General features: G+C 48.2%; 1 protein-coding gene across 3 annotated transcripts in view; it reads right to left on the reverse strand.

Moving 5' to 3' along the window:
- EPGN (epithelial mitogen) overlaps window positions 1-16,063 on the reverse strand; it is a 32,471-nt gene extending 16,408 nt beyond the window's left edge. The window contains exons 1-5 of one of the 3 annotated variants that reach the window (XR_014616110.1): window positions 15,502-16,063; window positions 14,895-14,984; window positions 9,799-9,919; window positions 8,914-9,066; window positions 8,508-8,629 (exon numbers count right to left, since the gene is read on the reverse strand). Coding sequence is in view for 1 of the 3 variants with exons in the window: in XM_084204386.1 (XP_084060512.1) it covers window positions 8,575-8,629; window positions 8,914-9,066; window positions 9,799-9,919; window positions 14,895-14,984; window positions 15,502-15,538 (456 nt within the window). In the remaining 2 variants the exon portion in view is untranslated. Of the gene's footprint in view, window positions 1-7,217; window positions 8,630-8,913; window positions 9,067-9,798; window positions 9,920-14,894; window positions 14,985-15,501 lie in introns of those variants that run through there. The other 2 variants (XR_014616111.1, XM_084204386.1) reach the window with 2 other exon arrangements.
- Between the last annotated feature and the right edge of the window lie 211 nt (window positions 16,064-16,274).

Consider the following 16,274-nt stretch of genomic DNA (forward strand, 5'->3'; position numbering starts at 1 on the left):
AGGCCACAGGAGGGACAGGGCAGGGGGCACAGGGGGTCCAACTCTCCCCCACAGTGGTGGGGTTTGGGTTTCCCTGAGTTCTTGGAAGGGTAATGGAACATTTTCTGCAGGGCTTTCTGCACATGTATTGGCTTCTCATCTGCATGAACCTAAGCTCTGGGTCAACAAAGATTATTTTTATGAGAAATAAAGACAAACTCGCTGTTCAACATTACAAAAGCACCTGATATCTAGGGCAGAGCCTCAGCTCTTCATCAGCACAAAGTATGGAATGCACATTAAAGTCTGAGATTTTTTTTATCAGACACATACAGGGCATTTCTGTCAATATTTGACTGTGTTTTTCCATGTCACCTTGACACTGATCACAGAAAATATCCTTTGGCATAACAGGAATTCAGCACACAGCTTAAGTGCTGAAGGAAGGACGTGCAAATAATGAAGCAATGCACAACCCTAAACAAATGTATTCCAATGTTTGGAAGACCAAGGGAACTCATGTCCCATCTGTGCCATGTTTTCTTTCAATGCACATACACAGAACTACTTGTATCGACAGAAGCAGTCTCACTTCAATTCACTGAAATTACGGACAATGCAGAGTCCCCAGAAACCCCCTGGCAGCCAAGGACTTCAAGAGGCTTTACCCAAAATGTGCCTATGTATACACACACGCTGGGGCCAAGTGCCCCTGAGTTTCCTCCTCCACCCAGAGTTTTTAACCTTCAAGTAGCATTTAAAGTACACGCTGTTACTGTTGTCACCTTGGCTTCCATCTCTCACCTTGTTCTTGATTATCATGGTGCTTCTCACTCAAGCAACCACCACAAACAAAGAGGAATTTTTAGCAATCCCACAGGACTCAAAAGCCATAAACACCTAAATACCCATGGACTGAAGGCAGTGCAAGTAGCCTGAGTCTGCACCCTCTGAAGGCAACAAATGCTTTATTACAGCCTGCAGCAGGGCTTGGAGTTAGGCCAGAGCTGACTGGGAAAATCACAGAGCCCTACTTTATGATTGTCTTGAAAAGCCTTCAGTGGAGGCCTTCCACCAGTACATCTCTCAAATGCTTAATTGCTTAAAAAGGAACCAAACTAACCCTTACTTGGAATCATCTTAAAAACCCTTATGAATTCCTTTGAGACTGCAGTTTGGATGTGGCACCTGAATTACACGAGGGCACCTGCTCCTGGCTGGGAGTTACCTCTTTTGGGCAGGCCAGGAAGGATGACCCTGAAAGGAACTGTGCTGGGCCAGAAGGAAAGGGTCAGGGAGGAATGCAAGGGAGCACCCAACTGGCTCAGAGCACCCCAAATTCCTCGCTGTCACGCTGAGGTCACGGACACTTCTGTGCAGGCCTTGAAGAGCTTGTGTGTTGGTGTAAGGTCGTGCCCTCCCCCTGCGTCACTCTCCATTCTTCCTGGGAACAATCAGGAAGAAACTCCGGGTGTTTCTTGGCTCCTGCGCACACTTTTCACGCACAGGGGAGCACCTAGCCCATAGAGAACATTTTTTTCCTGCTGTAATCTTGATGGAAAATGTCGTTAGTGATGGAGAAAGGAATTCAGGAGACGGCTGCGAAGTGCCTGAGGGAGAAGTTTCATATCTATTTGCACAAGACATGCCGTGAACATGCCACCAAAGAAGTCAAGAGAAGCATTAACAAGGTAAGGGGAAAGGGCAGGAGAATTTCCTCTTTCAGCTCCTTGGGAGCCCTGCCTGCGTTTCAGGGCATCGGTTTGCTCTGGCAAACCGGAGCAGCCTGAAAGGGCACTGCAGCAGTCATCCATCCATCCTGAGACACAAGGCAGATTAAGCTACCAAAGTACCATGTCAGAACTACAAGGACTTACACCCAAAAACTTGGCACCCGAGACGCTGAGTTCCCAAAAATCACAAACACAGGGCCAGTTGCAGGCTCTCGCTGAGTTCGCCTGCCTGAAGAGCATCCCTCCAAGAAACGCCCATGAACATGCAGCGCCCTAGCCATTTAAAAAGATGAGGAAAAGCACAAAATTCTCAGCCAAATCTTGCATGTTCTGGCACGGCCCGTAACTGAAGGTCCCCCTCCCAGCCCGTGTCACTGACTCATCCCGCCCTGCTTCCCCCGCCCAGAGGCGGCAGACCAGGGATGCGCTCAGGGGAAGCGCTCAGGTCCTCCCTGTGGTGAGGCTGCCGCAGCTCCCTGCGAGGCCCAGCTGCTGCCGCACGGCCTTGGGATCCGGCCTTGGCATCTCCTAAAGGCAGCTCCTGGAACAGCGCTCCCGACCAAATCCGCCGCCGGGCTGTGCAGAACGGCCGGCACGAGTCCATAACATTGCATCCATCGTGGCATTCGCCCTAACACACAGACAGACTTAGCCTTACCAACTGAAGTGATGTCAAACAAATCAGCTTTGCTCACGTTACTCAGATGTTCTTGCAAAGCTCGGCCCTGTCCTCTCGTGTCTCGGGCCTGGCTGCGCTGTTTGTCAGAGGGAGCTCTGGAGAGGCCTCTTCGCACAACAGCTTTGGACAAGGAAGAGAAAGGAAGGGTTCTTGCATTCCCTGTGCCCCCTCACACAAAAAAATCTGACTAACAATTAAAACCAATAGGCAAAGAGCATAACAGATTAAGAGCACCAGGGCCCATGCTCTCACACTCCTGCCAGTGGATTGCAGTGTTCCCCTTGGCTTGGGAAGCCGCAGGTGATGGCAGATGGACTGGCACATAGCAACAGTGCTCCAAAAACTGGGCTTCCAGGAGCAAGTCAGGCCTGAGGCAGCAGGGGTGGACACCCAGCTCTGGGCTCACAGACATACTCTGCCTAGGAAGCTGTCCCATGCTGGGCAACTCAGGCTGGCTCTCCATCAGCCTAGCTCCCATCAGCCAGTGGCAATGCTGCCATGCCACATTTCGGTCAGTCCTGCCCAGGAAAGACAGCTGGCATTTGAATATCAGTTATTAAAAATACAGTAAACTGTATTTCTCCTTATTAAAGGACAAAATACCTTAATAAAGAAATGCCACTAGGGAACCTATACAAGGAAACTTCCTTGCCAATATTTACCAGACAAATCCCACAAGAAGTTTTGATTAAAAATTAGCATTTAAGTGACTCGGTCTTACACAGGGGATCAAAACCTCACCTTTGGATACCTTTCACGTTTTTATGAATTAGGAAACTGAGCCCACAGCTAAGGCAGGTGGCCATTGACAGATGGCCCTAATTCCACAAATGGAAAATTTGGAATGGCTATGCAAGACATACCTCAACTACCAAGTTCAGCTCATCCCAAACTGCTCCAGAGAATGAGCATTTAAAGCTGTTTTAACCCTAATTTGTCTGTTGAAACTGCGTCACATGGGCTATTTTTATGTTTATACTTATGAAAAATGGAATTAGAATTTTAATTTGACTTGTGCAACCTCTCATTTAGAGGTTTGCTTGCCCACAGGCCATGGGCTTCATACCAAGTCAAACCCTGCTCTCAACCAAAGCCAGCCCGTGCCCCAGCTCCCAATCCTGGCAGCCACAGAGAGGGAGCTCTTCCCACCTGCACAACCAAGAGGCAAAGGGCCTGGAATAGCAGAGCTCCCAAAGCAGCCCAGTGAACACAGCTCTCGTGCACACCTCCTGCAGTGCACCCAGGTCTGCTGCTCACAGAACCTGCTCTCACCTCCTCTCAGTTCAGCGAGAGTAGGAGCAGCCCCAAGTCTAGTCACAGCACCAGGTTTTACTGCTGTCATGATAATTAATGACTACTTACACTGAGATTTTAATGAGTACCTGCACTTTTTTTGTTTGTTCCTCAGCTGGGTCATAAAGGAGGAGACCCAGGCGGTTTCCTGGATTTGCAGTACAATAGGGACCTCTACAGGCGTTCCCCTGCTCCAAGCAAGGCTCAGGACAGGTAAGAGCAGCCACAGCGGAGCTCTGTGACACACAGACCACGGAGCAGCCAGCACTGGGTTCCGTGCCAGCATTCACTGAAATCAGCAGGGCTATGAAGACCCTGCCTAGGACAAGGCTGGAGCTGACTGAATCCAGCTCGGACTGAATCTGAATCCTACAGATAATTTATCAAGCAAATTGTCTGCTCTCAAACACACTTTGCCACAACGCTTTTCAGGATAGCTCCAAAAGTTAAAAAAACCCAGTAAATCTGCACTCATATCACCAAGAGAGAAATGAAATGAATATTCAAACAGAAACTCATGCTGCTCGCCATCAAACTTGCTTGTTACCAAATCTGAGCCATTTTCCCCCTCTCTCAACACTTACTGTGTTACTGGTCTACCCAAGCACCAGTTCTTAAAAGAACTCACAGAGGAAGGATCTACTTTTTAAAACAGTTTGAAGTCTGACATCTCTCCATCATGTGGGTTTAATCCCTCTTTGCTCTATTTCTCCACAGAACATGATTCTTAAAGCCTTGCTTCCTAGACATGGGCTATAGGCAATCAATTAAGAACTGCAACCTTCAGGGGTGACTGGAGTAATTCTGAACTTCATTATGAAATCAATTGCATTACCAAACTAGCCTTCTCCCTGTGGGATGCTCCAGTGTATTTCATGGACCAGAAATGAAACAAAACCTACAACAGGTGTACAGAACTATAAAGGTCTAAAATTTTGCTGAGAAGAATATGATTGCTGAGGTTTGAGCTTGGTTTTGGGGTTTTGCTGGAGGTGGAGGGGAGAGTTGGGGTGGGCTGTTTCTGGGGGTCTTTTTTTGGTTTCTTTTTTTGCATGAAGCTGAGAGTCACTAGAAAGTGACCAGTTCCACATCTAGTTCTTAGTACACAAGCACAAGGCAGGACTGCACTGCTGCAGCAGCAGGAATCCAATTTGCACTTTTAATGCAAGTGGGATGGAGAAGAAACCCTGGTGTGTCCTTATCCCAATACACTGTGGGTTACTAGGAATAACAGAAAACCTCCAAGGAAAAACTGGCTCTTACCTGCGTGCCAGCCACCAGTGTGCCCCAGGTGGGACAGGGACACTGTGCACTCAGAGCATCAATCCAGCTCCTTACACTTCCCTCCAAAACCCATTCAAGTGTCCTTAAGGCCATCTCGTCCCCAGGCTTGCACCTCACTGTGTGCAAGAGACCTTGCTGGGAGCAGGGAAACTGCTGGTCCCCACCCAGCTGAGCATCAAATGGGAGTTGAACTCAGGGAAGGTGTTCCAGTGGCAGCCCCGCACACCTGCACCGTGGCTGCACATGCCAGCGGAGCAGGTTCAGGGCTGGCTGGCCTAAGGGCAGCCCAGCTGGAGACATGTGCCGCAGGAAAAGCCAGCGTGGTTCCACCGGCCTGGATCATTCACAGGGCAAGCGCTCTGTCCTTCAGAAAGGAAGATCCTGGTCTTGGATGTCTCTGCCCTGCTCCTGCTGAGCCGCTGCCTCCCCCAGCTGAGGCAGCCTTGCCTCAGAGTCCCACAAACGCAGAGGCTCCTCTTGAAATGACAGCTTTTGGCACGTGCAGCTGGAAAGGGAAGGAGAAGCTTACAACTCTCCTAATTATGCCACTACAGAAAGAGTCTGAGCCTGATAAATGAGCTAGGAAAGATGATCCTGATCCTCTGACAGGCCAGTTCTGCAGGAAATTCAGCACCGTAAGCAGCAACACACCATTCCAGGCTGGCAGCATCTGTCACTTATCAAGGAAGGGCTCAGCAGGGCTGACTCCCTGAAGCAATCTGAGGCCATGCAGATTCCCTCAGCCCAACTGCACCCTGAGTCAGTCATGCAGCCATGCCTCACACACAGCTGGGGCCTGCTCTGAGGCTGTGCTTCTGCAGGGCAGGCACACAGCACCCAGGTGGTGAGGAACCCTGTGCTGGAAGCTGTGACTCCACTTGGCAAAAGAGAAATAAAATAAAGCAAGCATCTTCTTGTCCTTCCTGCCTTGCCTTTCCCCCCATCTTCATTTTATTATTTTATTCTCATGCTGTCCTGACACCAAGTATCATTTTGCATAGCTCAGGCTTACCTGGTGCTTCTCCCTCCACTTTTTCCTCCACTGGCAAAAAAATACCAGCAAACTCTCACTTCCAAAGCCACCTCGAGCCTGAAAGCCAGCTAGTAAAACATATTTCCCTAGGTAGTCTCCTGCTGAATTGTGGCTCCTAAGTAGACCTTCCTTTTCACTTTTGTGTGACAAAACTTGAAAAACGCAGGTCCATGTGTGTTGCTGTAGGTACAAAATGGCTCAGTGCAGTGAGTAAATACCACTGAAAGGGCACTTGCATATCCTGCAGGGCACCTGCTTGACCTCTGGTATGCAAAGGGTGTAACAAACATCAGTAAGAGGACATTCAAACAAACAGAATGCATCTCTGTCCAACAGTTCTCCTTGGGCAAAGTGAAGTCCAGATGTTCCAACTCCTGCCCTTAGAACTTGTGTGACAAGTGTGCACAGACCCCCTGAGCCAGTTGTGTAGGGTGTGTGCTCCAAGACAGCCCCTGCAGTGGAGAAGGGCTGGTCCTTGGGAAGTGGATCCTACACCAGCAGTGTGAGCACAAGACACAACTCACTGGGGAGAGGAAGATCCACTCACGTGGCAGAAACCCTAAGGCTTTTCATCCTTTGGATATTCAGCTCCACCATTTTCTCCTGAGACCAACAAGCAGGATCTGTCACCTGTGTTTTCCTAATGACATGCACATCTTCCATTTCCATGTGAGATGGGTGAAGGGTGTTTTTCATTTGTGAGGATGTGCAGACTGTAATTTATACCTAATTGCCCTCTCACCACCTATGTGTGACAGAAAATGAGAGGGCCACAACTGAAAGCTGACTTGAAGATAGTCAAGAGCACAAGTTAGCCAGCAGTGGAACCTAAGAAAAGGTCAGAAGAATGGAAAAAAGCAAGCAGTGCAAAGATTTGACTGGAGATGAAGAAGACAAAAAGGCTGAGGATGAAAACATTGGTGTCCATGTGCAGAGGAGCGGTGCCCAACCACTCCTCTCCAGCAATCCTTTTTGTGTGTGGGTATGCTGCTTGCTCCCTCTATTACATGGGACTCAAGCAGTGTGTCATGTGCTGTTTTATTTACTGGTGTCACAGAGCCGAGATGGCTCAGCTACTGATGAGGACGCCCACATGAGAAGCCCCCTGAATTTCAGACCACTGAACTGCCACACGCACCTTTACCCTTTCATACACACTGCAGCATTGTCACCACAGTCTCAGAAATACAGTTTTTTCAACAAACAACATGCATCCTTGTTGTCAAAATTAACTCACATAACCAAGAAACTGAGCTTTCAGCAGGGCACCTGAACTTAGGAGCCAATATTACTCCACAAAACCTCAGAGTACCAATTGCCTTTCTCTGATAGACGGCTGAGCACAGCAGATGAGCCTACAATGTGCAACAGCTGAAATGAAAATCTGAGAGCCATCTCAAGTCACATCAGCACTGGGAAACACTCCAGCTGTCAGTGAGACATCCCAGTTAGTGCCATTATCTTCAGAACCAATTTTCTTCCCTTTTCCTTGAATCAAATCTTTGTACCTCCCCAGTTCTTTGCAGCTAGGATGAATGGAACCAAGCATCCGATATGCCATCTGTTAGTCCAGGGTGGAACCGAGGCCCTAAAATAAAAATTTCTTTCTTATTCGAGTGGTCACATTGTCCCCATAATGTGCAAATGGAATAGACAAAGTCTGTTTCCTGGGAAAAACTGTAGTGAAGTTTCATAACCAAATTCCATCTTCTCCAGCAATTCAAGTCTTGTGCAGAAATCAGGGCGCAGCAAGGCAATGTTCTGACTGAAATTCCATAGAACTGAGGAGCTGCTGTAGGATGTTTGGGAAGAGGAGAGTTCATTGTCACAAGCACCCTCCATAATCCATTTTGAGAAAGGTGCCTGGTTGCTTTGCTTATGAAAACAATAAGAACATGCCATGCCCGGAGGTGTCATGGTCTGATTTTCCAGGAATTGCCTACTGTCTATACTCTAAGCAAAGGATGGTTTTGAGAACCAGACATTTTCCTCAGTCCAAAGCATTTGTTGTCCTTTATGGCACCAGAAGCCCATGCTTGGCCCAGCACACCAAGGATAACTCTTGGGCTGGGAGAGGGCTGTTTATCCACACACACAGCCAGTAGACAACAACACCAGAAGCCAAATGGTTGGTGGTCAGTGCATGATGTCCTGAACACAGCTCCACTCTGAGGAAGGTGGTGCTTATCCTCCAGAGAAGAAAAAAAAGAAGAAAACAAAGCCAACAAAACACACAAAAGACCAAAGCAGAACACTGTACAAGTGCTTGAAATGACTGAGAACAGCTAAGACCAACCAGTCCTCCCCACAGCAAACACCAGGCACAGGGCAGTGCCCAGAGGCCTGCCAGTGTCCTCAGCTGCTCGCACCTGGGGACCATCCACCCTCACCCAAGAGAGGAATTCTTTCTTCAACCACACACAGAGGCTGTCAGTGCTGTGGGAGTTCCCTTGGCGCGCTCCTCTGCCGCTCCCTGGAGCTCATCTCCTCGGCGAGGCCGGGGTACCTGTCCCGTGGCGCGGGGGGCCTTCCTCCTCCGCAGGCAAACCGGCGAGCGTCCCAGCGCCAGGGCTTCACAACGCCGTCTCACCCACACACACCTTGTAGGGGGACTGCAGCTTCCTGCATCTAAAGCAGACAGCAGCACGTGATGCGCATCAGCCAAGCCTCAAACTGCAGCAGCCTGCACAGAACCCAAATCTGGCCCCCAACTCACTTAGGCAGCCCAGAGGAGCCCCACCGTTCAGACAACTGCACCACTGGACACACCAGAAATCAGAGGTATAGAGTGTTAGTTCCTTGAAGATCACACCACAGATTAATAGCAGGGAAAACCACAATCCCAATGCCCCTAAAGCTCTGCCCACTGAAATTCAGATCAAGGTAATCAGAAGGCTCCAGATCTCCCATACCTCTTTCTTACATAGCAGTAGATGATGGCGAGTATTCCACTGGTGAGTATTCCTATCCCAATCCCCACAGCAATGTAGCGCTCATAAGAATTATGTGCATAGGAATTTAGTGTTAAATGTTCACACCTCTCTCCATTATAGCCTGCAAGGCACCTACAAAATAAATACACATCATGCAAAAATCATTCAGAGCTTGTTTTGCTTTCTATTTCAAACACACATTAGTTTTCATCAGTTTCGAACAGATCACAAGAAGTCTAAACAAGGAGGGGCTGAACCTGGTGCTCACTCAGAACCTTTCTCTTCCCTCCACCAAGACTACCAGTTGTCCCAGTTTATCTAGGTTAAAGCTCGCTTGAGTACTGCAGTCACAGCAGCAACGCAGTCTAAACACTCCCTGGTTGTGCAGGGTGTGGACCAAGAGCACTGTGCTCTGCTGATCCTCAGCTGCTGTAATGTCTCCAGAGGCCAAGGCTGCCCACTACACATCCTAGAGAATTCTAAGGACACCATGGTCCTGACTGGTACGCAGCTGTGGAATAAGGTAGTTGGAGCTGATGTGTTGCAAGGCGCTGTTTCCTTCTTAGTACTGACTGTGAACATCTACTGACTCCTCTGCTGCTTACTCCAGTACCAGCTGTGATTTGAGATGGCACCATAGCAGTGACCTACAAAGCTGTGAATTCCCCCTCTCCCTTCCTCAGTTTTACGCTAGCACAGCACTGCAGCCTTGTTAGCAGTCCTGAGGCACCACAGCACTCAGGTCTGTGACAAAGTTTCATCCTGCAAATACCTGACCAACACGGTGAAGCTGCACATGCAGCGCACGAAGAATCAATCCCTGAGTCAATTTTGAAGAAGGGTACAATAGGCAGCATTCCTTACTTGCATATGGGCTTCCTCAGCTCGCTGTGGAAGGCGCAGAGCCCATTGATACAATAGCTGTGGTGTTCCTCAAGGCAGGTCTGCATCAGCTTCAAGAGCTTCGGCTGCTCTGAATAATCTACTGTGAAACAGAACAAAGTCATGTTACTTTTAGGACAAAACACTGAACGTATTTTCACACCTGCAGCAGAACAGACACTGTGCAGCAAACACTCTGTATATCAATTTACTGCGTGGTGTCCCGTGAGCTGGTTCAGTCAGCACTGAACAGAGCAAGCTTCCCAAACAGTCCAGCACAGCTTTGAGAAAGCACTAACTGGAAATAAACCACCTGCTCTTGAGGAACATGCACAGAAATGACTATGGGATATTCACATGGGGCAACATCAGCACTATCCAACCTGCAATCCAATCAGAAAACCTACCCCAGAAATAGCAGGGGTTTAGGACACAAGGAGAGAGACCACTGCATTATTCTCAGTATCCTTCCCAGTCTCGATTCAATTAATAGTTCATTTTTTCTTTTCCTTGTCCCAAGGCAAACTATTGCACTTTTAGTGCTCCTGCCTGCCAGCTCTGCAGCCATGGGTGAGGATGAATGGTGGGACTCTTCCCTCCCCTCTCTTCTCCATGGTTCAGTGTTAGCTGAGTGTGCCATGACAGTTTTAAGCTGCCAAGACTGCCTGGATGGTTTTTGCTGTGCAAAAGCACAGTCCACAGCCAGCAAGGTTCTGAACTTGTGCTGAATTCTCCACGACTGGGTCAGCAAGCACACTTCTCACACAGAACATGCTACCTTATTCATGGTGATTCAAAAGGGAATAAAGAAGTGACAGGAACAGGGGTGCAGCAGGTGAGGAGAAAGCTCCAAAGCTTTGCCATCACTGCAGGCATCTGTTCCAACTGGTCTCTCTACCCAGTTCCAGGAATCACTGACGGGGTGGGGTGTCCAAGCAATGACTTGCTATTTCAGGGGACTGCCTCAGTGACAGCTGAAGGTGATTTCCTAACAGAGTGCATGTCAACAGCAGCTTTCAGTTATGACCACAGGAAAAATAACATCTTGCAGCAAGGTGACAAGGTCTGCCCAACCAAGGTGATTCAACAAGGGCACAGCAAGCAAAACCCTTCCTTTCTGACTAAGTGCTGAATCAAGGTCTGGAGCGGGCACAATCACGGAACCATTGCCACGCACAGAACACTCAAGCCTCCGTGAGGGCAACCTGTGATCCCACCACACACTTTTCAGGATTAACAGCACCAACCCCCTAAACTCCCAATCAAATTCCAGTCTGAGCCATTTAACAGCAGGAACCTCCTTTGTGTGCTCTTCTAAGTAGTTTTGGAGGTTTTTTTCCTTCCTCCTCTCTGCTGCTTTATCAGAGGTGACAAGCAATGGCAAACAGTTGCTCTTGCTAGAGCAGCTCTCAACTTGATCTGTGAATGATGTGGTTTGGACACCCAAAAGGCATGATGCTATCACTGACACTCACATCCAACAACTCCTTTGAGAACAGTGTGTCTCACACCTGACAAAGCAACCAGACTCCCAGCTTAGCACTGAACTTAGGGAGAACAAGTGACAACTCAAGTCTGCTTGAAAAAATGGCATGATGGCTTACTGCACTTCCTCAGAAAAGCTCCAGAGGTGGGAGAAGCACGTCTTGTTTCAGAATGACCTTCTAATGGCTGAGAAAAGGGCATCCTAGCCATCCTTCAAGTTACCCACAAGTTCCTCTTCACACTGCGGGGCCTAGAAACACAATGCAAGGGAGGAAGTTGGTGCTGGCTAAATAGGAGTTCCAGTATCCAGCTCTGGCTCTTTTCTGGCTGGCTCTGGGAATGCTGCTGACAGGCTCGTTGGCTAAGAGCACAGTCAGCCAAGGACGAGGCCTTAGAGGGACAGACCTCAGGACAAAGTTAAGAAAGCGCAGTTTTCGGGATGAAAAGACAGATTTTGGGACAAGAAATGGATGACCCTACCGGCTGCACAGGAGACCTGTATGTTGTTCTCTGATGAGGAAAGCACAATGGAAAGCAAGTGGTCAGCAGAGGTGCAGGGCTCAGCATGCCAAGGAGATCCAGGGTGCCAGGGACTCGCAAAAGCCCAATCTGGCTAGGTCTAAAGTACCTGCAGAACAGCTACCTAAGCTCTGCAGGGAAGGGTTTCAAAAAACAGACAATGGCACATCCACACTTTTCCCAGGAGCCTGCTCAAGCACTCGGACACCAAGTGTTTTGAATCGCCATTTCAGCACAAAGTGCCCAAGAAAACAACTGAAAATACCCTTTAATGGGAGACCTCAGCCAGCATTTCCCACCGCCCAAAGTACCACGCTGCTGCTAGGCCCTGAGAAGGTGTCTACTGCAGTGGTTTCGTTTTTCATTTCCATCTCTCCCACGAGGGGAAGAAAGAAAATAAACATTAGGAAGATGCAAATTCACACCCCAGAGGCACAAAATCCCCAGCCACCTCTCTACCCCAACTTTGACCAGATGGATTGCCACATCCCAAAATCCCTCCTCGCTCACACCAGCTCTGCCAAAAGGTGGCAGACTTCCACCTACCCACATCTGCAGGAAACCTGGCTCTGCACAGGCACCGCTTCCCTGAGTGCCGGTGCCATTAAAACCCAGGTCAGCCTGGGGCAGCAGCCTGCCTGGAAAGCACTTGAAACAAACCAGCACATTCCTTTGTCCCGTCAGGAGGAAGAGCTTGGTGGGTAAGATCAGCCATTAAGTCTACACACAAAAATTCCGTGTGCTAATTATTTTGACATTGCAAAAGTACAAATTACCTGTGAAAGAATGAGTCTTGAAAACAAAAAGGATGATTTCCTAGCCTGCCCCAGAGCGTTACATTAATTCCTATCACACTGCCCGCCTAGATACTAAACAAGCTGTTGAATAAACAGGTCCATGTGTGAGGAGAGAGAAACATGCCGTGTAAGCACTTAACAGCTGCCTGCAACTGAGTCATTCAAATAGATATACCTGGCAAGATGTGACATGAAATCAGGGTTACAGGTACTTGGGAGCCTGGGCTTGCCAAAACTAACAGACTGGCAACAAAAGCAGTCAGCCAGTAAGACCATGACAGCTCAGCCCACAAGCATGGTGCATCAGGGAGGAAAGGCAGTGGGAAAGAGGAGGCAGGGAAGGGCTCAGTCCCAGCTCCAGAGTCTCTTTTTCAGGCTGCATGGAACCAGCTGAGGGCAGGAGATTCCATGTTTTTCCCAGTGCAACCATGACTTTCCCTACCCCTAGCTGCCCATTTTGCTACGAAGGCCATGCCATGCCAGCTCCCAGCTCCTCTCCATGGCCTTTCCCCCTTTCAGATAGTCACTGCACCTGGAACCCCCCCGGCCCTAGCACTGGTGACAAGTAACGCCTGTGGGACCTAAAAGGCGGAAACGGGATCAGATCTTGTAAATAGCAGGCAAAGAGATTGAGCAGAAATTAATGGTTTTCCACAAACAGCACCTCAGTCCCCAAAGGGCTTGAACCCCACAAGAAACTGCCAGTTTATCCAGTGACACTGAACCAGGAATTCATGTTCTTAGAACCCAGAGTGACTGAACCCTGGCAAGTAAATCTTACCACGAACTTAGAATGCACACAGGAATAGAAGCTACCAGGAAACTGGAGAGATTCAGTGAGTTTCTCTGGTGTGTTTTTAAGCATTTCTTTTCAATCTTCTTTCGGGAAAGGCTGTTTATTAACTTCTCACTGGCTTCGTAAGAGGTCCGCCAAAATGTAATTTTAACTCCCTGCATAAAGGTGTGCTTGAATGTTTGTGAATTTGATTCTACCTTGGAATGGAAGTCTCTTAAAGGAAAATGCTGGTGTCCAGTTGACAACCACAACTCCAGCTGCCACAAAGGTTCTCAGACTACTGCAGACATGGCTGTGACCCTGTAAATAAACCTCCTCTTTGTTGAAACATGACCTATTGCTCCTGCTTTCTAGAAACAACACTAAGAGGGCATTGAACGAGCCACAAGGTATTTCCACTTCACTATCCTCCCGTGTGCAGCTCTGCAAGAACCGTGTCACAGACTAACCAAACCAGACCACAGCGCTGCACTGATAAAACAAAGTACTGCGGTCAAAAATCAACACCTTACCGATTTCACATGCATACAAGCGTGTGCATACATATTTTGTGTGTATGTACATGAGGAACCCACACATACAGTGTGTGTATGGATCAATGCATATATAGAACACTGCCACTACAGTGGCAGAAACAACACAAAACAGCTGGACTTGTTATGAGAAAATAATAAAAAGCTTATGGATCTACTAAAAAACGCATGGAAGATATCCTGTGACGACTTAGAACTGACAGAAGATTATTTGTATGCAGCTTTATACACCTTTCAAAGTACAGAGACACTAAAAAGTATTGCAGTTAGATATTCCTCTCCTCCTTTACGGACCTGCCAAAACCTCATTCCCAGATGGCACAGCTCTCCGAAAGCAATGACATCACCAGCATCTCAGGTAACATCAAGAACGCAGCTGGCAGGATACGCACAGCTCTGCTCTCAGAGGTTGGCAGGTAAAAGAGCCTGAGTTCACATTTCAGTCAGGAAAGAGAAAGGAAGAAGGGAGGGAGGCAGCACTCTGAGGAGGGCTGTGAAAGCCCAGAGAGCCAAAAGCAAAACAGCAGAGACAGAAACTACTGAGCAACAACTCATGACAGGCACCGCTCCAAGTTGTGCCTGTTGGTTCTCACTTCTGTGCATGAGGTGCGTGCTGAGGTCAGAGAGAAACCAAGCACCAGGTGAAAAGAACAAATTGCCATCAGAAACCCCCATCCTCAGCCTTAAAATGTCTCCTTCAAATCATGACTGAACTTGAGTCAAATGATCCTTCAGCTGCTCACAGCTGAGCCTATCCCAGCCCTTACTCCAGAGAGGCTTCAAAGGCTCCATGAAGAAATCAGCTCATCTCAAAAATCCCACAGTGTCAAGGGACAGAGCACGACAGCAGCTAGCATCACAGATTTTGGTGGAGGTTTTGGTTTGTTGGTTGGGTTTTTTTCCCCTAATTGACAGATTAATAGAGACAAACAGAACAAAAACCAATACCTTCAGTGTTGTTTTTTGTCCAATTATTCCGTAAGTCAGTGCTGAGGGATGAAGCAGTAATAGCTGACTCTTCACTCAGTGCCCCCATTGCTGTGTAATGCAAATAGATGCTTACTGGAACAGAAAAGCTCAGTATATCTATTCAAGGTTCAATTCACCCAAAAAAACCACTTCATACAAGATGTACTTCAAACAAACCCCAGAGAAGGCAGCAATACAATAACAACTCATTTAAAACACTCTTGCCTCAAACTTCCTTTTGACACAGCGTAATTATGATTGTGGGACAACAAACGGTGGCTTGCAAATTTCCCAAAATACAAATCCATCCTGTTTTCCATTCTATTGTCTTGCACAGTTTACAGCATAGATACATGTAACATAGTACAACCTTACACCTATTTACCAGTTTAAGTAGCTATTTTCAAAGACTCTTAATTACACCCTATCAGTTAAAATTTCATCCAGGTTTCAAATGAAGTAGCTCTGCTTCCTTCATCTCTGCACACCTCCCACCCCACCACCTATCTTCAGAAGGAGAAAGGCTTTGTTCCTGTTTAACAACCCCTGGCACCTCACCACACCGAAAAGCCTCTTCCAAACCTACCTTTCAGCAAAATATAGATGAGCATTCCAAATGCCATGGCAGGCAGCTGCTTTAACACCTTCTCAGGTCTTCTTTCCAGGTGGCTTGCTTGCTCTGCTTATCTGCGCTCCCGTGTTTTCTCTTGCACTTATACGCCAGGAAGCGTCATCTCCTGTTCTCACCAATCAAAAAAAGGTGCATCTGGTAACAACCTAACCCCCAGGGCAACCACACATTTATTTAGGAAACTGCTATTATCTAGCAATGGCATCAGGTTTTCTTTTGAAACCCTAGTTTCCTATTACCTGTGGGCATAAAAGTGCAGTTTTAGAGCGAGACCCAGAATCTGACAGTGCAGAAGAACAAAAAAACAGCCAAACAAAGGCGAGCCAAACAAAACACGAGGTGAAAATGCGGTGTTTCCTTCTCTTCACAAGGTAGGTCTTGTATTAGTTCCAGGAGGATATTCACCCTCAGGATGCTACAGTGGAGTTCAAGTGCAGACACCAGTCCCTGCTCTGCTGATGTTCCTCCCCTGGTCCTGTCTCTCAGTCCCTGCCATCCAGAAGAGGAAATTCGGGAGTGCCACATTAGGAAGCAATCGGGCACAAAGATAATGGATGGTGTTCTTCATCAGTGACTGCCAGCGGGGGGCCTTTGATCCCAGGCCCTGCAAGCCTGAGGGCTGTGCTAATCCCTTTCCATTCAGCCAGGCTGCGCACAGCCCGGGAAGCCAGGGACCCTACTGGCCGGTGCCAGGCCTGGGATTGCTGGCTAGAGCTGCGGGGCACAAG

This window comes from Fringilla coelebs (genome assembly GCF_963513975.1).
Source record: "Fringilla coelebs genome assembly, chromosome: 4".
Classification (NCBI taxonomy): domain Eukaryota; kingdom Metazoa; phylum Chordata; class Aves; order Passeriformes; family Fringillidae; genus Fringilla; species Fringilla coelebs.